The sequence below is a fragment of the Aspergillus sydowii genome (genome assembly GCF_001890705.1).
Source record: "Aspergillus sydowii CBS 593.65 unplaced genomic scaffold ASPSYscaffold_21, whole genome shotgun sequence".
Lineage (NCBI taxonomy): Eukaryota > Fungi > Ascomycota > Eurotiomycetes > Eurotiales > Aspergillaceae > Aspergillus > Aspergillus sydowii.
The window spans coordinates 29,000-47,936 of record NW_024467879.1 but is presented as its reverse complement, the minus strand read 5'-3'; the positions used below and the strand labels follow the sequence as shown (position 1 = coordinate 47,936).

The following is an 18,937-nucleotide window of genomic DNA, read 5'->3' as shown; positions in this document are numbered from 1 at the left end:
AGGCGAGTTCTACCCACGGGTAGAATCCTTGCCCTTCCAGCCACTCTATAATATCGACTTTGGTGGTCCGGGTGGCCAGTATCTAAGCCAGTTGACAGGGATTGTGACATGGGCAACGATCCATACCCGCTCCTTGGAATCGAGACAGTCTACGCAGACGATCGCTCTATGCTCGTTGGTTCTAGACAGGGCCGCCAACCTTCCCTTACGATAGGCGGTTCGGGCGGCGAGCATATTAGTGAGATCAGTGCTATGAACCGCAATCCCAGCTATATTAGCACCAAGGTCGTCACCCACGGCCTCTGTGGTTTTGAAGTCTGTTGTGTAGGCTTCCCCACCCACACAAATACGGGACTAATAATGCCAGATCACAACTAACTGTCGTGCATTATCAGACAGTGACGGTGGTGGTTATGCGGATGGTTCCAGAAGAAATACTACGCTGATGGATGAGAGATGGGAGCGGTGGGCACGCCAAATACTCTACTACCATAGCTATCGTGTTTACCCCCTGTTTTTAAGATTATGTCTCACCTGAACCTGCAGCAGAGTGCACAGATTACCGTAGACAAGCGAGGGGAAAGTTCACTGGGCGCTTTCGAAATGAATTATCCCAAAAGTATATTCAGGAAAGAATCGCCGCTTGGCCCTGCCAATGGCACTGTAATCCTTACAGTACGGATTAAAATTAGATGTTATACAAAGATTCTTGTAATGAGCGGATCTGCCTTTGACCGCACCTAGCACAAACCCCACATCATACTTTAGTTAGTTACTGAATACCATCCTGCCTACCTTCGTCCAAATATCCGCCCGCAGACTGGACAGAGGAATGACTGTCGCGGGCCATGTTGCGCTTTGTGGCGATTTAGGTGTTCCTTCCGCCGATAGCTTGCGTGGCAGCCAGGGAAATCACAGCTAAATTCGACTGGCGATGTCATGTCCGATATCAAAATCGCACACAGGGAAGAGCCAAATAATCTGTTAGAGGGCGGGCATTTGTAAAATTTCCAATGAGAAATGGCATGATGCTAGGGACCTACTCCGACGAGGACATTTAACCAACGGGGAACGGCAGTACGACTGTATCGTCCCTGGGCCTCTCATCACCCTGTCACGGCTCGTTAAACCAATTTGGTGACCGTATTGGACACCATCATGGTTGAATGAGGAGTTGCGAAACCCAAGGAGGATTCCACTCGATGCGCGAGCAATATCGACCTTATAACATCGGCGGGATGCCGCGGGCAACGGAGATCACACTCGGAGATCCCAGTCATTGCGAGATTAATTATCAACGGATATTCTATAAGTTGTGTACGGCCTCTTTCACCCCGTTTCATAATCTCCCCTCCTTGAATGAAAGCAGAATGTTCGAGTTTATACCAGGAATGGGAAGAGTGAAAGCCGACTCGCACAGGTCTTCCAATGGCCAATTTCACACAATTTCATCAGCAACGTCAACGGGGACCTTGATAAGACCGAATTCCTGCTGTGTATAGCGGGCAGGGAGAGCTATGGGAACTGCAAGGAGAGTATCAGGCAGATGCCAGGTTCTCAATACCACACGGTCCATGGAAACCCTAAGTCAATGACCAATGGGGCCCCAGAAGCCGAGACGAAGACTTTCCAGTGAAAGAAACTTTCCCATCACCGGCATCCTGCTCTTCAAACAGTCGCGACTCACTTGGACGTCCCGGCACGCCCGCTGTCAGACCTCCGGGTGGGAATGACACTTGTTCCATGCTTCCTGGTGAATACGCCAGTCGCTCGTCAGGAACAGAAGGTATATGTCATGTTAAAATGGCCCAGCGGCCTAGATATGCTGAGACTTTGAAGTGCTGGAATCTTCGGGACCTGCACGCAAAGACCCCTCGCACAACTGGTTTGGGGAAGGAAATGCAAATATTCTATTTGTTTCTATAAGGGAGCGCTTGTGTTTAATGACATCGGAGGGCCTCTTCGAGAGTTTCTTCAAGATTTTTGTGAGAAAAGAATCCGACGCCGGGATATATTCCCTCAAGATGGATGGTTCTTTGGGACAGGGTCCCCAGTATAAATTACGGGTGGACAGGAAGAGACGCAATCGGATGTACGTGCCTGATTCCAACACAGAAAGCTAAAACCGCTAGAAAAATTCGAGAACCGGCTACATAGCGTGTTCTTTAATATACAAATAGAGCTATAGATGGGGTTCTATTAGTCGGATATTCTTTGCTGTATAGGTATCCCTTCAACTTAAGAATGCTGCTGTGCTTTGAGAAGAGCAAGTACTGTAATTCAGACCCAAAAGAAAATAAAAGTGAGGCAGCCTCCCAGCCATTGCAATACCACAGCTTCACATTCCCCCGGTTATATGCGTTCGCCAGGTCATTTGACGTGGCTCTCAGGATTTGAAATTAATCTCACTAAAGGCTGCGGCATTCTAGGCAAGGATTGAGCTTCACAACGGACTTACCTTGTCTATGTTAATCAGCTCCAATCGCACTCAGTTAATAAAACCCCCAAGTTGGGGTGCCAACACTTGGTAGGATGGGCATTCAGCGTTGCATTTTCTAATTCCTGGACACATTTGGTCTCCAGTACCAGTATTCCCAAGTATTCTAGCTAGGCTAACTACTCTTATAAAAAGCTTCTCATTCTTATATTGCACTTTCTTTTTAAGGTTTACATTGCTGGGCCTCTTACAAGGCACCGACAGCTGTCATGTCCTCCCACTGCATTCCATTCCACCACAAATATTCCCCCAGCCCAAAGTTCCGCGGAGAAAGACATTTCGCGTCTAATAACTCGTCTCTGCAGTTGGGTTCACAGACTAATATAAATATCTGTATGTTCCCCGAGTTTGCTTTTTACATTATCTTTCAACTACCCCCCACTACTCTACTACATCTCTTGCTAGGTACAACAACTATTCTCCATCATGCATATTGCTACCTTCCTCGTCGCTCTGCTTTCCACCGGCACATTTACCAATCTGAACGGTGACCGTGACCATGATCCTGACCACGATTTTGACCATGAACGGGGCCAAAAGCGGATCTGTCCAGGCCTCGAAACAATGGACAACGGCTGCATCCGATACACTCGAGGCTTTGATGTCACCGGGGTTACTACCGAAGTCGATCTTATCTTCCCAGAGGTCGAAACCGAATGCGATTGCATCCAAGCATGTTTGGACCAACTCGAAACTTGTGCCAGCTATGTTTGGAAGTTCTCAACCCCGGAGTCCGTTGAGTCGGGCCATCGTACCTGCACACTGTACTCCAATTTCAACCTTCCACAGAACGTAACTTTGGCGTTCAATGTGGATGAATCTGTGAATATCGAGCCTCTTAATCCAGACAACAATCCCCAGCAAGGAAGCCTCGTTCCGCAAGCTTTTAAGGATGTCAATCTTAATACTACGGCTGATCATGAAGCTGTTTCCGGGCCTGTATGGGCTCTATCCAATGGAAAGGTCCAGTGTTAGAGAAATTCTGCCTGAGAAGAGTCTTGCTCGCCTCATGTAGCTCTTTGTGTTGGATTTGGGAGCCGGCCGGCCTACCTAGGATGTTTGTTGTTTGTTGCTCGATCGTTGTGTTATTTAATTTGATTTAATTTGAAATTTTCGCGCCTATTTTCATTATTCTCGTAAGCATGCATAGGGGTAAGTCCAAGTATGGGATCAGCCCGTTCTTTCGCTCAGACTCCATGTATACTCCGCATAAGAGGCTTTTTTTTTTTTTTTACCAGGCACTCGTATCGCGATGTCGATGGAGATACCAGGCCTGGAACAGTCTGTCCGCCCATAGCCCGGGCATGCATACAAACCTTTCTTTTGCCCACCAGCAGAGCCCTCCTCCGGTGCCTGAATAGCCTGCAAAAACTTACCCGTCAATCTTCTAATCGCGCACAATGATAATTTATCTGCAACCTCCGCAGAACGGCCTGCAGGGCCGCAGGGGGCGCACCCGAGGCGCCCTCAGACGAGCTCTTCGGCTCAAAGCCCGCCGGACATTGGCGGCCAAAGTCATACTCGTCCACCGACTTCCCCAGAACAACATCGTCAAGGTAGACTTCCCTCTTATGCTTTGGGCCTGACGGCACGTCGCCCCAGATCCCCACCACCAGGGTGATCGCGATGTTGGGGAAGCTGGTCCCGAGCCTGACTTTTCCCATGTGTGGTGTGTGCCCTAGCACGACGTTGTGAGCGCCGATGACGCCGGTCGTGTATGTGTTCGGATCGCCAGGTGCTTTGCCGCGGCCATACTCGGTTAGGATGTCGTCCCAGTGGTGTTTAAAGAGGGCGATAATAGCATTAGCTTCAAGGAGTAGTATATAGATAAGTATAATCTAGTATTAGGAATATTTAAGATAGCGCGAGTATCCTATGAACAACATAAATATATATATATATATATATATTCATGGCCAAGCAGATAAGCTCACGTCTGAGGCATTTTCGAATATGCAGGAGAAACAATTCGGAAGTAGATAGAAGAGGGTTCATAAACCTCAATTAAACAGCGATGTGTGTGTATAAGCAAGGTGAACAGAGGTGGAGAAACAAAGGAATCAGCGGAAGAGATGAGTAAAAGTAGAAAGTATACACCGGAATGGAGCAGGTGTTAAAATTCAAAACCTGGAAGACTGCCCAAGCAATACACACTTGACTGGGATAGGGTTCCGTCCTTCAACAATAACCAGCAGCACTGGTAATCCTAAAACAGACTTGGTCCTCGACAATGCCTATCTTGGTAATTGATGGGCAGCAGTTATCGAGTGATGTGTAACAATGCTGGCCAGTGGGGCTCTGGCACAAGTATTGTGACAATGAAATCCAGCATAACAATGGTGCCGATATGCTGTACAGGCACTCAGTGGGGTGAACCAAGCCTCCCTGCAAATGACGATCCAGGCTGCGTTATACTTACCCACCCGCTGGCGAACTTTCCCAGGAATTCGGCACGGTCGGAGGGGCAATCCCTCTTAATCGGGGTTTCTTTCTGGGTTCCTAGTTCCCGAACGATGGATCGCCGGCTATAGAATCCATCGACGAACAGAATTTCATTAACCCCCCGCGATGATCTCCCCGTTCTGGTACATAAGGTCCCTGTTCTCTCAGTACTCTAGTTTTGCCACGCATGGATCCTGGAACATCTTCGAGATTATACACTTAACGACCATACTCGGTCCTACCATATACCATGGAGTCACGAGGAAAGAGACTTCTCGCAAGCCTGGCCGATGACCTGGCTGAGCGAGATGCTGAAAGATGCTTCTCCGTTATCCCAAAGGGTGCAGATGTCTCCAATGGCTTCCAGGCCGTGAACATGCGGGACCTCTCTCGGGCAGTGAACTGCATGTCTTGGTGGATCGAAAGTACCATTGGACCTGCCCAGGCCCGGGAGACATTGGCCTATATGGCGAACAACGATATCCGCTACTTCATCTTCATGATGGCATGCCAGAAGACAGGATATCAGGTAAGAGAGCGACAACCCGTACATATCCATGGCGCAAAGTCTAACCATAAGTGGATAGGCTTTTCTTCCTTCTACAAGAAACTCAGACGAGGCCCATCTCCATCTTCTAAAGGAAACAGGGTGTAACAAGCTCTTCTTCAGCCAGGGAAGAGAGGCGAGGCCTTTGGAGATCCAAGCACTCTGTCCCGGCTTGCACATTTTCCAGGTGCCCAGTCTGCAGAGCATGCTCAGTGACAAGAGCGGACTGCGTCAATACCCGCTCACAGCAACCTATGCCGATTCTGAGGACGACGTCATGTGTATCATACACAGCTCCGGGACCACGGGTAGGTCTTGATGCCGCTTGAAAACATCACAGATGGACACGGAGACTTGTCTGAGAGCTAACGTGATATTCAACAGGCTTGCCCAAGCCTGTGCCTCTGACCAACGGCTTCTTCGCAACCATCGACTACCTTTCCTGTATTCCCTGGCCCACTGGTCGTCAGCCGACCCCTTTTTTCCACCTGGGCTCTGAGGACCTCGTCTTGGTTACAACGCCTCTTTTCCATCTGATGGGCCTTCTAGCCCTTGTCTTTTCCATCTTCCACGGCACTCCAGCACTACTAGGCCCTGACAAGCCACTGTCCGTCCACCTCTTAGTCGAAGTCATGAAGACTACCCGCCCAACAGCCGCTTTCTACCCTCCATCTGTTCTGGAGGACCTGAGCCATTCTGACGAGGCATTGGAGTGTCTGAAGGGTCTTCGGCATGTTTATTACGGCGGTGGTCCCTTGGCTCCGGAGATTGGCGACCGCCTGCGTAAGTATACACAGGTAATCACCGCCATAGGTGCCAGCGAGATAGGTTGGATCCCATCAGTTGTGCCGGAATCCCCTGAAAACTGGAGTTACTTTGAATGGAACCCATCGTATGGGATTGATATGCAGGCAATCGGAGATGATTTGTATGAAATGGTTATTCCCCGAAACAAAGACTCGAGGAGCTTGCATGGCATCTTCCATACCTACCCGCACCTAGACATCTACAGAACAAATGATCTATACCAGCGACACCCCACGAATGAAAACCTGTGGAAATTCCACGGACGCCGGGACGATGTAATAGTCCTAAGCAACGGCGAGAAGTTCACACCGGTTGAAATGGAGGCTATAATCGAGGGCCATCCTCTTGTCGCGAAGGCAATGGTTTTCGGCCAGTCTCGCTTCCAGGCCGGTCTTCTCGTACAGCCAGCCAGCGATATTGCCGAGATGAGCACTGAACTGTTCGTCGAAGAAATTTGGCCTGCTGTGCAGGCGGCGAACCGGACTATCGCCGCTCATGGGCGAGTGATGAAGAGCAAGATCGGACTCGCGTCCAAGGTGAAGCCGTTCAAGACTACACCCAAGGGCACTGTGATGCGGCGTGCAGTACTGGTTGACTACGAGAAGGAAATTGATATGATTTATTCTGCGGGTGAAGATGATCTGACTATATCTCTGCCAGAGAACCTGGATCAGGCCAGTATAACGACGTACACTCGGCAGATAGTCACTCATGTTCTGGGAAGCTCTGACTTTGTAGATGACCAGGATCTCTACACTGCCGGCCTGGACTCTTTGATGACGATGCAGGTCTCTAAGAGCTTGCAGAAGGGTATCCAGCAACGTCGGCCTGAAATAAAATCAGAAGATGTCAACCCCCAGGTCATTTATGCTAACCCAAGCGTGGAGAAACTCTCCCGGTTCATCCAAGACTTGCTAAGTGGGAAGACACAAACTGAGATTCCAAGGCAGGAAAAGATCCGAAAACTGGTAGAAAAATACACAGCCGACATCCCTGCAAGGGCAGATAATCCTCAAGCCAGATCGACATCCCTTTCAACAGCGATCCTCACCGGCTCAACCGGATCCTTGGGGACCTATCTGCTCCACAAACTGCTGAGCAATCCCTCCATCTCCAAGGTCTACTGTCTGAACCGATCCGATGCGGAGTCCCGCCAGAAGAAGGGCTTCAAAGAAAAGGGATTGGCACTGCAAGCCAGCGACTGGGAAACCAGAGTCGAATTCCTCCAAGCCTCGTTCGGGGAACCCAGGTTTGGCCTGTCAGAAGCCAAGTACCAGGAAATGTTACAGTCAGTTGACACGATCATCCACAACGCCTGGATGGTAAACTTCAACCACTCCGTGGAGTCTTTTGAGGCCACTCACATACAAGGCATGCGCCGCTTTGTGGACTTTAGTCTAGATAGTCCACGCAATGCGCAAATTCATTTTATATCCTCTGTCAGTACAGTGGGAGGCTGGACTCCCGATAGAGGGTCTCCGATACCGGAAATTCCCATGGAAGACAGCTCGGTAGTATTGGCCCAGGGGTACGGCGAGTCCAAACACGTCGCTGAACGAATCTGCCTGGAAGCTTCAAATCGGGCTTCTGTTCGCACATCCATCTATCGCGTCGGCCAAATTGCTGGTCCAACAACCAAGTCTGGCCTTTGGAATCCGCAGGAGTGGTTCCCCACTATCATAGCGACGTCGAAGGCACTAGGAAAGGTTCCCGAACAACTGGGTGCCATGGCTGTCGACTGGGTACCCGTGGTATGTCGATACCGATCCTCCATGAGCAGAAAAATATCACCTAAATGGCTAACGTTTACGCGCATGGTAACAGGATACTCTTGCAAGCATCATGATCGACATTGTCAACAACAGGCATACTACTGAAACAACACCCAACGCCGTATACCACCTCACCAACCCCAACACAGTAGCCTGGTCTTCGCTTATCCCAGCAATCCAAGAGGTATACCCGGTCGATACGGTCAGCTTTACCACATGGGTGGGTGACCTATCAAGGATCCAAAACCCCTCGCCAGCTGAGGTAGCTGAAAAGCCAGCACTAAAGCTATTGGGCTTTTATGAAGGCCTGCAGGACTCGACCGCCACAATGTCTGTACCTCTAGGCACTGAGCGAGCGCAGGAAGCGAGTATGGCGATGAAGTCACTAGATCCGATCTCACCGTCCCTCATGCGCAATTGGCTGGCTCAGTGGCAGTTCTGATCATATCTTGGGATAAACGTCTAGCAGGTACGATATGGATACGTGTATAATCAATCCAGATCATGGCAACGTATAGTTTCGTGCACTTAGTGATGGGGTTCTAATGCTTGAAACCTGTGAGATGTCTCCCTGGGGATGGTGTATTCAACATTATGTGTGGTTGAGGACACCATAGTCTCGTGTCCCTTTGTAATTTGACGCTGTAGATTTGTGTCATGGACCTCCTATGATTGCTTGTTTGGGTCCTATTCAGAGAATGAATTTTGATTGCATGAGATCACGTTTCTCTGGCCTGGATTCGAGCCAACGCCACCGGGCTGCGAGACGCGCATAAGAAGGGCAGCACTAACAGTTGTCCTAGCTATTGAGCAGCCATTAATCGATGACATTGATGGTGTAGCTCCCGGGTCCAACTCTCACCACTGTGTCAGCCCCATCCCGCTCACCCGAGCTGCCCCCCGCCCTTTTACGCTGCTAAGGCGGGTACTATAATATGAACAGAGCCCATGGTATTTCCAGGAATTGATATGATAAGATGCTCGCCTTTCTAAAGTAGCCTTCTCCCACCGCACACTAATGTCGCCGCGGATGTCCGGCGAATATTTCTTGGTTACAGAGAGCGTGCGACTGTATAGTCTCAGTTCTCCGGGAGGGAGGCCTGGCCGTTGGCGACTAGGGCTCAGTAGGCTGGGAGAGTAGCCTGGAACATCACAGATCAGGACTTTGGATGTCGCCGAGTGTGCGCAGCACATAAGTGATAGAGATATCACCAATGGTGGTATGGTTGGCAAGGTTCGGACCAAATCCCATGTCCTAGGCAGCCCGCCAGGTATCCACCATTGACGACGGTCTCCGCTAGTACCGAGAAGCCACAATTAAGCTGGGTGTCCGGGATGATTCCAACCCCCAGTGGTATACATTGAGCATCCTCTGCGTCGAGTTTCCGGTGGCCTGGACGTGATCGTTGCTGCCGACCCGTTCACCTCCGATAATAGTGACAGCAGTATTGCGCGGCTCAGACACGGTGATCTCTGCTGCCTGCTGATGTTGACTCCGATACCGAAGATGATATATTCCGATCCATCTGCTACGGAGCGTGCAGTTGTCCTGGATGCGCGTCGATGACATCCGCGGTCTTCTAATACGAATCGTTGAACCCGGCCGAGATCCGCCCGGGCTGCTCCAGCCTGGCGTCATAGGATTCAGAACCGTGACCGTATAATCGACGCCGAGCGCCTGTTCCTAGAACAAGCTCTGCGGGAATGAGTTCCTTTACTGCCTCTGAGCGATGATCATGCGGGAAAGGATGCTCAGTTGTTCGGGCAAACGCCGAAGCATTGAACTGGTCTTCAACCATAGACGATTTCCTATTCCGCATCGAGCGGTAGCAAGATACATACACGATGCAGTAGAACGTTGCCCAGGCTCTTGTCGTGTTTGGCTGTTTGGGCTGTTTGCGACGACAGGACCAAAAGAATTGGAATGACCGTTTACAGGGCACTTGGTGCTTTTAACATTACAAATTGCCTACTTGCCACTGTGATTCTATACTACGATCTATATGTTGGTCTTTGACAGGGATATGCGAGCCCATCGGGCCACGAAGACAAGTCCAAGTAATCAATTGCATACATCTAGAAGATAAATCACTGAAATCGATCCCAGGTACTCTTCCTTATCTCGAGCTTGGCCAGGCACCTACCATTAGGACAGGCCTCAAAGTCTAGCAGGCTGCCTTCTGGACAATAACACCCCAGCCGTCAGAACTTGAGAGACGTCCCTTTACCTGTGTGGCATCAACACACCTGCCCAAGACCTTTTCAGTCACATCTGCCACAGTTTCCCAGCTCTTGAGTGTGTGATCCTTATTATCCTGTCGATCCATTAGTGGAATTGTCACTGTAATAGTCCCGGGCAATACTTGCATTGGAGCAGACATAGATACCCGCGCCCCAGGAACAGCTAACACGATTGCACTTCCCAGCCCTTGCAATGGGTTGCCCAGAGAGGCCCCGAAGATACTTGGCCCCGGACAAAGCCTTGCCAACATCACACTTGTCTGCATCAATATCGCAATCAATTGTGTCAGTTCCAGCAATAGTCTGCGAGTGAATTAGCCATAAAGTATACCACCCTATTGACACACAAATCCTACCTGGCTGGCAAGGACGCCTAGAAGAAGAAGAGACTGCCACTTCATATTGGGAAACTGGATGAGATTGTTGAATAGATTAATACAAGACAAAACTTGGGTGTCCAGTCCCCTATTTATATCGGGTTGCGCACCCTACTGTAAAGTCCATTGTATACTCCGTGCCAGTATAATAGAGCCCCCTATTAGGCGTGCCGCCGTGCCGAGCTGTCAGTATGAAACTGCTTGCTGCTTCTGTTGGATTTGGCTCATCCAACCATGTTTGTTATGGGGGCCGTTCACATTAAATCTCATTGGCTAACTTGAATAACCCCAATCTATTCTGGTTTGCCCTGTCTTCACTGCCCCGGAAGCTATGCAAGGCCCCCAAAGACACAAGCAAATCCTTCCGCTCTCCAGCTTCATGCAGCGCACCGTATTCCCCGACTGGGAATCCTGTGCGCTAGAACAACGCTGGGTCATAATACTCGCATCAGGGCATTAATATTCTACGATACTGTTATCCAAGCTCCTCACCAACGGTCTTGGGCCTATATTGGTTGAGGAGAGAAGAAATGTATTATCTGCACGATTATAGCCACCTGAGGAACCGGAAAGAAAGTCATAAGGAACTATCGAAAAATAATCAGTTTTTGCCTGTTCCAGTTCAATGCGTAAATGGTTTGGTGTTGACTGTAGCAGAAGTAGGGGGTGATATAAGTCCCAGCCAGTGTTCGGGTTAATATTGTTATTCCACTTGTGATCCTTGGTGACATTGCCCCCGGTGGCTGACTTGTTGCAGTAGCAGTATTGAGAGACTCCCCATGGGTTACTTAGTGTTCGTCTGCTCAGCAGGCTTTTTAATCGGAATGGATTGTGAAAACGCTATTCCTGAGCATAAGAAGATCTGAAGCTTGCAAAAAAAGCTCGTAGTGGTCAGAATTCCATGTAGAATTCCACCCTCCGACGAGTCATGGTCAAGTGTCCGGTACTCCGAGTAATAGTATCTCTGAGAGATTGGATAGCTTCAAATGGGACCAGTTCATAAGCAATCAAAATAATGTTACTACAATGTCCTATTCTGTGAAATATATACTTGTTCGGATATGCGCTTTGTGAGTGTCGCAAGAGTAACGATATAGACAGCCAGCTAGGTAACTATCATATCTCTAGCATGGGAAGGTACACTTTGTCTCATTGCCATCGCCAGAGATAGTCGCCCACTTGTCTTTAGTACAACCATCCTCGTTGAAATCACGGTGCTCAGCGCCATAGTCCAAGTATCCGTCCGAGTTGTCCCCGTTGGTGTGGATGCTATGCCACGTTAATATCGGCCACAAGTACAGCACGGCTCTACCATATGGATAACTGATAGTACAGAATAACATACCAGATTGTGTTGGGCAGCTGTGAGCTATAGCAGTTGTCATGGCTGATGGTGTTGCACTGGTCTGCCAGAGTCTCGGTCGAGCCGTCCGCGTAGGTGACCTCCCCAACGCAGGCGAGGGAGTTGTCGCCACCCGAAATAGGGTTCTATGGATATGCCGTGGTTAGTGCTGCGCATTTGCGGATGAGAGAGTGGATGGTGTACCTGGCCACGAGCGAATCGAAGGCTGAATGAGCATTCGCCTTCGCGCTTCTCCAGGGCAGCGGCGGAGGCACCTGATGCCAGGGCGACCAGGGTGGCGAAGAGAGGGAGTTTCTTGGTGAGGATCATTCTGAAAGTATGTTTGGGAGTTCTAAAACTGTTATTGATGGTAATACCGGCGGAATTAGCGTCCTATTTATACACAGGGCCTTGAGGCCTGATGCCTGCTTACAGCACAGTCAGACCGAGTAAAACCAGGGATCAAACCGATTATCTTTTGCTGTTTCTGGAGGGGCCATGCAACATTGCAAGAACGGCCCCCAACGATTGTCAATGAGGATTGAGTTCAACGGCACAAAATAATAGCCAAGACGATCGGCCTCAGGAAAAGGGTGAAGAGAGGAGCCGGAAGTGTACTGGTTTATGGCTGGTAAAGGTAGGATCGACGCTGTTCGGCTTCATGGTGGCATGGGCGAGACTTTGGCTATTGAGATCATCATCCTGGCTACAGATTGTTGGCCAGGAACCCCCGGGTGTTCCTTAGCTCGCTGAAACCACCGGAACTGCCGATTAGTGGAGGCCGAGGAGTGATTCCTGACAATCGACTATGCTTCTAAGGATTATGGGTATACCGGAGGTATTAGAATTCTAATATATAGTGAAGGTTCTCAACTGCGGAGTTGTGACGAGATTTGGTAATTTGCGATTTATATATCCCTTATTCTCTGTGTTTCTGGATTGGTTTATACACACAAATTCCTGGTCTTTCCAACTTGCGACCCATGCGTATTGAATGTGGAAAATGTGGATTGTTATATATAATTGTGGCAGGGACCCCTCCGCAGATGATTATTTATGGCCCGAAGACAGCAGTGCTGCAAACGCTCACATACTCACCTTACTATCAGCAGCAGTCATAGTTGAAAGCTCCGACTAAGCTACTGCTTGACCCCAAAATTGACTTCACTGATCGGAGCGTAATTCGTCGCCATCAAAATACCTGTGTTGTGGTCGCCAACTGTCATATATGTAGTCTGACTTGGCCTTTCGGCTGCAACTCTCGAAACGGCGTCATCCTGGATTTTGGACAACAGTTGCCGGAGTAGGCTCTGTGTAATAAACAGCGCCCTCTGCTCTTCAGTAAGGAGGCTGATAGTCTCGTAGGTTTCGGTGTCGTCGTGGTCATTGGCGTCCCCCAGCGCTATCCCTACCTGTTCGAGTTGCGCGTCTGCGGTCCTGGTGGCAGCTGTGAGTTTATCACGCCGCGCAGGCAATGACTCATTGATTTCCACAGTAATTTCAGTATTGCGAATAGAGCTGTATCTAAACCAGATTGTTATAGCATACCACCAAGACCACAAATAGGGGAGAGAGAATGGGAGGGTCAGGGGGAGGTACAGCGTTGCGATGCTAATCACGGAATTAATTGTGACCTTGCAGTACAAGGCTCGGAATGAATGGGGGGATACCGAGCCACTGTTCATCAAAGTAATGGAGCATATGAATAGGGTGTTGGGAGAAGACCATACCGAAACGATCGTCGTAGTAGGGCACCTAGCATTTTCTTACTGGATACGGGGTCGATATCAGGAAGCGGAACCGTTATTTATAAAACGGCTTGAGGGCTGCAAGCGCGTATACGGAGAAGAGTCTCCCCAGACTCTCATTTTCATGAGCAATTTAGCATCAACTTACCGAGACCAAGAACAGTGGGAGGAAGCCGAAGTGTTGTATGTGCAAGTGCTCGACAAGAGAAAGCGTATCCTCGGAGAAATGCATTTTGACACGGTGGCTACCATGGCGGATTTGGCTATAACATACGACGCTCTAGGCAGACGGGAAGATGCATTGAGGCTCGCGTTTGAGAGCACAACAATCCAGATGCTCATGCTATGGACTCGCATCCTGCAATTTGGTGTCGCTCAATCTAACATCCTAATCCGCCGTGCGCTTGCCAGACGCTGAGATCTACAAGGTAGGAGATACTGGTATAAGTTGCACTGTGTAGACATGCATAGTTTGGAGCTCTAATGAACGGAACACAAATAGCTAGTTAGAGGAATATAAACTTGCTTCGCGGTCTGCTTCTTTCTTGCGGCGAGAGTGTTTTCTCTTATTAAATATTCCATCTAAAAGCAATAGCCCCTAACTCTTGCATTCGCAGTATAGCACGGGGAAAACCACAGGGAAAAAACCCATGCCAGAGCCCAGGAGTGGTAAAAACATACACAAACCAGCATACCATGGTGAAGAAATGCGAGAATACTACCCCACTTAGACGCTTTATAACAAGGCCATCTTCTATGCGTGAAGGAACAGGCTTAAGGTAATCATGAGCTCACACACAAGAAGCTGCTGGCATACAAGTCGCCTGGGAATTTATGTAGCCCCTCTTCCAAGGCGGTCGATGGACCCGTGCAGTTTTTCTCGCTGTCACTGCGATAAGTTAGTTTGCTGGGCTGAGTACCGGAGGATCACTCATTATAGGTAGAACATACTTGTAAACAAAGCACTCCATAGTTGCACCAGTGACATTTCCTTTGATGTAAATCTCGTTGAGAGGAACTTTTCTGTTAGAAGTTAGTAGGGATATCCAGGGGATCTGCATTAAGGGAGACGTACTCCTCCCAGTTTTCAATACATTTCTGCGACTCGGGAGTCTCTGCCCAAGTTTCCTCGTCTGAGGTCAATATCATCTGATTCTGTTAGTTTTTCTCTCCTTGTTGGGGAAAGATACCATACCCATCCGATTGGCTCCGCGAACGCTGGCGCGATACAGAGACCGAGAGACGCAAGGGCCAGGGAAAGCTTCATGATGTGTTAAGTGTAAGTAGACTTAGCAATTTACTGAGACTTTTGATATGAAAGGAACAACTTAAGGACGAGGGAGATGAATCCTTTATATAACGGAAGTTGGCTGGCAAGGTCAGGGCGTTGTTTTAGTGGTTGGCTGACAGCATAAGGGACTTCATGCAGAGGCAATGCAGGGGTGCATACCGAGAGAAGGCATTGCTATTTGCTTCGGTATTTATGGCTTCTGTGTAACATGTTAGTACTCGAAGGATCATGTCCGTCAAACCTGCGCCCGAGTTCTTCTGCCCTGGATTGGTCTGTTGGTTGGTTCAGTGGGTCTATCTCTCCTGGCTTCCTGCTGCATGTAACCTATGAGATATCTCCTGTACTTGCTTCCTCCCTTACTCTTCCTTCTTCCCCTGTTAGGAGAGCTTGGGATTTCTCGTATCTCTTACCAGCACTTTGGAAATCATGTCAAATGTTGCATGTTGAACATTGTTTCAAGGGGCTTTGAGTGGTGAGAGCTTCTTGAGGGAGGGAAAAACAAGCAAAACAAGCAAAACAAAATAAAACAAAATAAAACAAAATAAAACAAAACAAAATAAAACAAAATAAAATAAAACAAAATAAAATAAAAATAAAATAGAATTCTTCGTCCGGAAGGAGGTTAAGAAAGGAAAACACAAGCTTCGGCCTGAAATCTGCTCTATCCTTCTGTGCACAGGTACAGGGAAGGACGACCACACCAAGTCTAGCTTGCAGTGTATCCGTTGCTTACCCCGCCTGTTTGCGAAGCTTGACCCTATACAGCCAAGTGAAGAACAGAATACCGGCCATATTAGCGAAGCACCAGCCCAAAAGCACCGCCCAGTCTCTCCAGCGATCAGTATGGTAGTAGTCCATAGTCACAGAGTGATCATCGCCATAACTATACTTGTAGTAGCCACAATCATTCGTGGAATCAGGATTGGTGATGTACCCCGCGCTCCGCGACAGAAAGCTTGCCGCGTATTCCTGGCAAGTGGAATTTGGGGGTGGATCGAAGATGGTCAAGTCCGATCGTTTGCACTGGGCCTTGACCCCGTGCAGGACGTTTGAGACTGTTCCGCCGGGGCAGTATCTGAGAGGGTCCACCCAGAAGATCCAGGCCCTGTAAAACGTGTTCATGGCGCTGTGAGGAACCAGCGTCCCTGAGAAGACTGTGATGGCAACCCAGAAGAGCGAGTTGGCATAACCGGCGATAAATGGGTTGGGAAAGATGGCGGCCATCAATTGGCAGAAGCTGATTCCAAACAGTGATAGGATGAGGAACATGAAATAGACGTAGCCGGCAATGCCAGTCACATTGGGGTAGCCAACCGTCCAGTAGATGCAGAAGTAAACCATTGTATACCCCAGTATTTGCCACGGGATCTCAACCAGTATCAGGGCAGTAAGTAGGGCTTTGTAGTCGTATATTCCGCTCCGTTCACGGGCTTCAAAAATAGCCCATTTGCTCAACCAAACATCCTGAATGTCTGCTGCTGTCATCGGAATAATTCATGAAATGATTAACAAAGCAAGCATGTGGTTCTGCAAGCCCTGAACGTCAGGGCCGGCATTGTAGTAGCTAAATGCGATAAACAGCTCGCAAACTATGCACTTGAAAAGCTTACTGAAATTGTAAGGCCCCGTTCGCCAGACAACCGTCCAGTGTCTCTTGGTCAACTCAACCATTTGACTATAGAGCGGAAGTGCATATTTCGCACCGTCATCTTCGCTTGCAGACTCGTCCGCCGATGCATGCCAACTTTTGCTCTCCAACTCTGTATTCTTGCGTTGCAACTCAGCGCATTCTTCCGACTCTTTCCAGATTTGTGGCCAGTTTTGGGCAGAGTCGTCATTGCTTGTTACTGTCGAGATGATGAACTCTGGTGGATTCTCATACTCTCCCATAACAGCCCCATGCCGGGCAAAATAATCAATGGCATACCGGGACTCAGGGCCTGTCTCGCCGAAATAGACAGTACGGCCGCCCGGAGCAAGCAGGAGGACGTGGTCAAACATCCGGAATAAGATTGCGGATGGTTGATGAATTGTACACACAATAGGGACGCCTTGCTTTGCGATCTTCTTCAGGAATGAGACTATCGCAAATGCGGCCTGGCTGTCAAGACCGGATGTTGGCTATGAAAGTTGTTAATTGGCATACACGTGTGTTTATTTATCTCCGCCATCAATATATGTATATATATTTACTTCATCCAAGAAAAGAAGCGCAGACGGTTTTGCTGCTAGCTCAACGCCAATTGTAACACGCTTGCGCTGCATTGGAACCAAAGTGTTAGCCGTCAGGAATTTGAAGCTATGTTGATTGTGTATGGTAGTTGGTTACCTCCTCAACACTCAAGCCACCATCGCCGGGTTCTCCAACAAGTGCGTCAGCATTAGGCTCCAGCTCCAAGAGCGAAATGATCTCATTAACGAAGTCAAGCTCTACTGTTAGGGGGGCATTTTGGGGTTGCCGGAGCTTTGCTGAGAACTCTAATGCCTCGCGCACGGTTGACATTGGCTCGTGCACATCTTGCTGCATACAGAAACCACAGGACCGGGAGAATGTACCGCCAAGGGGTTTCCCATCCATAATCATCTGGCCTTCCACACGTCCAGTGGTTTTTCTTTGCGAAATCGTATCAAGTAGCGTTGTTTTGCCGGCGCCGGACGCACCCATGAGAGTAGTGAGCTGTCCTGGCTTCACGTACCCATTGACCTGGTTGAGAAGCTGCTTTTCGCTGCCATCATTGACAAAGTAGGAGACGTCTTTGAAGGAGAACATGCGATGAGTGCTGGTCTCGGCAGAGGCTTGAGGACCATGATCTTCCTTGGTTGAGTCCACCTCTCAGCTCGGCTTCCCAGCTTGCGTAATGGACGAACTTGATGAAACAGGCTCTAAAACTGTAGAAAGCATCATATTATGCTCCACGTAATTTCTGTGCTTTTCTGATAGTAACAGGGGTGGATTTGTCACTGTTGCTCCTTATTTGACGCACCGGGGCCCCTGTTGATCCTGCGTCGCTGGTCATGAAAGTCAGGCCGATTGCAGTTAATACCACGTAAAGGAACCACTTCACTACAGTAATTCCTCAGTTTCTACAGAGGTATGACCGGTAGAATTCGTAGATGATTCCCAAGTAGGTGGATCCGGGGACTGTGTCTGAAGCCTTGACATTCAAGCTTGGTGGCGTATGTCGTTATATCCTGGACTGTTGGGAACCATCTTATCTGCAGTACATGTCAAGTCAATGTTCGCAAACTCATTTGCCTCCAACACCCTCGGGGACGGAGAGATCCTGCGATCCATGATCCCCATCGATGCATGGTTAGAACCGGGGAACTGTATCCCGCACAGGTGAGGCAGATGGGAATGGCCGTTCCCGCCATGAAAAACGCAATGTTTAGGGATGGGGCCCAGGCGGCAAGCATGCGGAGCAGGCTGGACTCTGCAGAGAAGTGTGAAACGGACAGGCTTAGAGTGGCAAAAGTCAGATGCAGTCTTACTAAGACCAAACATAAAGTAGTAGCAACAAGAAAAGACCAAGGATTGGAAGGCTGCCACAAGAATGCCGGAAACGGTCTGGGATGTCACAAAGGCCACGGGATGGATGAGACCGAGTTCATGTTGCTTGATCGAGATAGACCGGGCATGGATTGTTCGACGAAGCTCCGCAAGAGCATTTAAAAAGAAATAGGTAAGTGAGAAGAAGAGTGCGCTGCCCTTTTCAAACGACCCAGTAGCGGTTTTGGGTGCCATGAAGTATGCAGAGCCATTGATCGCGGCATTGACAGCATTAAGAAACAGGATAATGTAGAGGTCCTTTTGGTTCCTCCATAATAGTTGGTGGTACGGTCTCGTCCCAAATGCTTCCTGCCTTCAAACCG

General features: G+C 49.1%; 9 protein-coding genes across 9 annotated transcripts; 3 read left to right on the top strand and 6 right to left on the bottom strand.

The window, feature by feature from the left end:
• Positions 1 to 2,870: 2,870 nt before the first annotated feature.
• On the top strand, positions 2,871 to 3,615 carry ASPSYDRAFT_51989 (uncharacterized protein). The gene has a single exon (XM_040848408.1). It carries the CDS (start codon positions 2,924 to 2,926, stop codon positions 3,470 to 3,472), a length of 549 nt encoding a protein of 182 aa, XP_040696157.1. The 5' UTR covers positions 2,871 to 2,923; the 3' UTR covers positions 3,473 to 3,615.
• A 261-nt stretch (positions 3,616 to 3,876) lies between these two features.
• Positions 3,877 to 4,492, bottom strand: ASPSYDRAFT_95668 (uncharacterized protein; the record flags this gene model as incomplete). Its single annotated transcript, XM_040853147.1, has 2 exons — positions 3,877 to 4,304; positions 4,432 to 4,492. The coding sequence occupies 2 exons, from the start codon at positions 4,490 to 4,492 to the stop codon at positions 3,877 to 3,879; spliced, it is 489 nt and encodes a 162-aa protein (XP_040696156.1).
• A 697-nt stretch (positions 4,493 to 5,189) lies between these two features.
• Positions 5,190 to 8,626, top strand: ASPSYDRAFT_83110 (putative NRPS-like enzyme; the record flags this gene model as incomplete). Its single annotated transcript, XM_040851193.1, has 4 exons — positions 5,190 to 5,468; positions 5,527 to 5,794; positions 5,871 to 8,044; positions 8,118 to 8,626. 4 exons carry the CDS (start codon positions 5,190 to 5,192, stop codon positions 8,505 to 8,507), a joined length of 3,111 nt encoding a protein of 1,036 aa, XP_040696155.1. The 3' UTR covers positions 8,508 to 8,626.
• Positions 8,627 to 10,119: 1,493 nt separating this feature from the next.
• ASPSYDRAFT_137860 (uncharacterized protein) lies at positions 10,120 to 10,707 on the bottom strand (the record flags this gene model as incomplete). Its single annotated transcript, XM_040840808.1, has 3 exons — positions 10,120 to 10,380; positions 10,433 to 10,609; positions 10,663 to 10,707. 3 exons carry the CDS (start codon positions 10,705 to 10,707, stop codon positions 10,231 to 10,233), a joined length of 372 nt encoding a protein of 123 aa, XP_040696154.1. The 3' UTR covers positions 10,120 to 10,230.
• A 1,004-nt stretch (positions 10,708 to 11,711) lies between these two features.
• Positions 11,712 to 12,373, bottom strand: ASPSYDRAFT_83109 (uncharacterized protein). Its single transcript, XM_040851192.1, has 3 exons — positions 12,230 to 12,373; positions 12,029 to 12,171; positions 11,712 to 11,952 (listed from the first exon to the last, which is right to left on the bottom strand). Exons 1-3 carry the CDS (start codon positions 12,353 to 12,355, stop codon positions 11,808 to 11,810), a joined length of 414 nt encoding a protein of 137 aa, XP_040696153.1. The 5' UTR covers positions 12,356 to 12,373; the 3' UTR covers positions 11,712 to 11,807.
• A 1,344-nt stretch (positions 12,374 to 13,717) lies between these two features.
• ASPSYDRAFT_125286 (uncharacterized protein) lies at positions 13,718 to 14,083 on the top strand (the record flags this gene model as incomplete). Its single annotated transcript, XM_040840453.1, has 1 exon — positions 13,718 to 14,083. A coding segment is annotated over one exon (366 nt), but the record flags the coding sequence as incomplete, so codon positions are not given.
• A 168-nt stretch (positions 14,084 to 14,251) lies between these two features.
• On the bottom strand, positions 14,252 to 15,206 carry ASPSYDRAFT_51987 (uncharacterized protein). The gene is made up of 4 exons (XM_040848407.1): positions 14,969 to 15,206; positions 14,849 to 14,922; positions 14,725 to 14,796; positions 14,252 to 14,662 (listed from the first exon to the last, which is right to left on the bottom strand). The coding sequence occupies exons 1-4, from the start codon at positions 15,038 to 15,040 to the stop codon at positions 14,557 to 14,559; spliced, it is 324 nt and encodes a 107-aa protein (XP_040696151.1). The 5' UTR covers positions 15,041 to 15,206; the 3' UTR covers positions 14,252 to 14,556.
• Positions 15,207 to 15,793: 587 nt separating this feature from the next.
• On the bottom strand, positions 15,794 to 17,834 carry ASPSYDRAFT_95663 (uncharacterized protein; the record flags this gene model as incomplete). Its single annotated transcript, XM_040853146.1, has 4 exons — positions 15,794 to 16,542; positions 16,675 to 17,185; positions 17,258 to 17,323; positions 17,394 to 17,834. 4 exons carry the CDS (start codon positions 17,832 to 17,834, stop codon positions 15,794 to 15,796), a joined length of 1,767 nt encoding a protein of 588 aa, XP_040696150.1.
• A 393-nt stretch (positions 17,835 to 18,227) lies between these two features.
• ASPSYDRAFT_37373 (uncharacterized protein) lies at positions 18,228 to 18,809 on the bottom strand (the record flags this gene model as incomplete). Its single annotated transcript, XM_040845533.1, has 1 exon — positions 18,228 to 18,809. One exon carries the CDS (start codon positions 18,807 to 18,809, stop codon positions 18,228 to 18,230), a length of 582 nt encoding a protein of 193 aa, XP_040696149.1.
• Positions 18,810 to 18,937: the final 128 nt, after the last annotated feature.

Bases quoted from the DNA above. Each gene is read 5' to 3' on its own strand.
- ASPSYDRAFT_51989 (XM_040848408.1), top strand. From the start codon at position 2,924: ATGCATATTGCTACCTTCCTCGTCGCTCTGCTTTCCACCGGCACATTT.
- ASPSYDRAFT_51987 (XM_040848407.1), bottom strand. From the start codon at position 15,040: ATGAAGCTTTCCCTGGCCCTTGCGTCTCTCGGTCTCTGTATCGCGCCA. The intron at 14,923-14,968 runs GTATGGTATCTT...TAACAGAATCAG, and splicing joins TCGCGGAGCCAATCGGATGG to ATGATATTGACCTCAGACGA. The intron at 14,663-14,724 runs GTATGTTCTACC...AACTTATCGCAG, and splicing joins ATGGAGTGCTTTGTTTACAA to TGACAGCGAGAAAAACTGCA.
- ASPSYDRAFT_83109 (XM_040851192.1), bottom strand. From the start codon at position 12,355: ATGATCCTCACCAAGAAACTCCCTCTCTTCGCCACCCTGGTCGCCCTG. The intron at 12,172-12,229 runs GTACACCATCCA...GCATATCCATAG, and splicing joins TTCGATTCGCTCGTGGCCAG to AACCCTATTTCGGGTGGCGA. The intron at 11,953-12,028 runs GTATGTTATTCT...AACGTGGCATAG, and splicing joins CAGCTGCCCAACACAATCTG to CATCCACACCAACGGGGACA.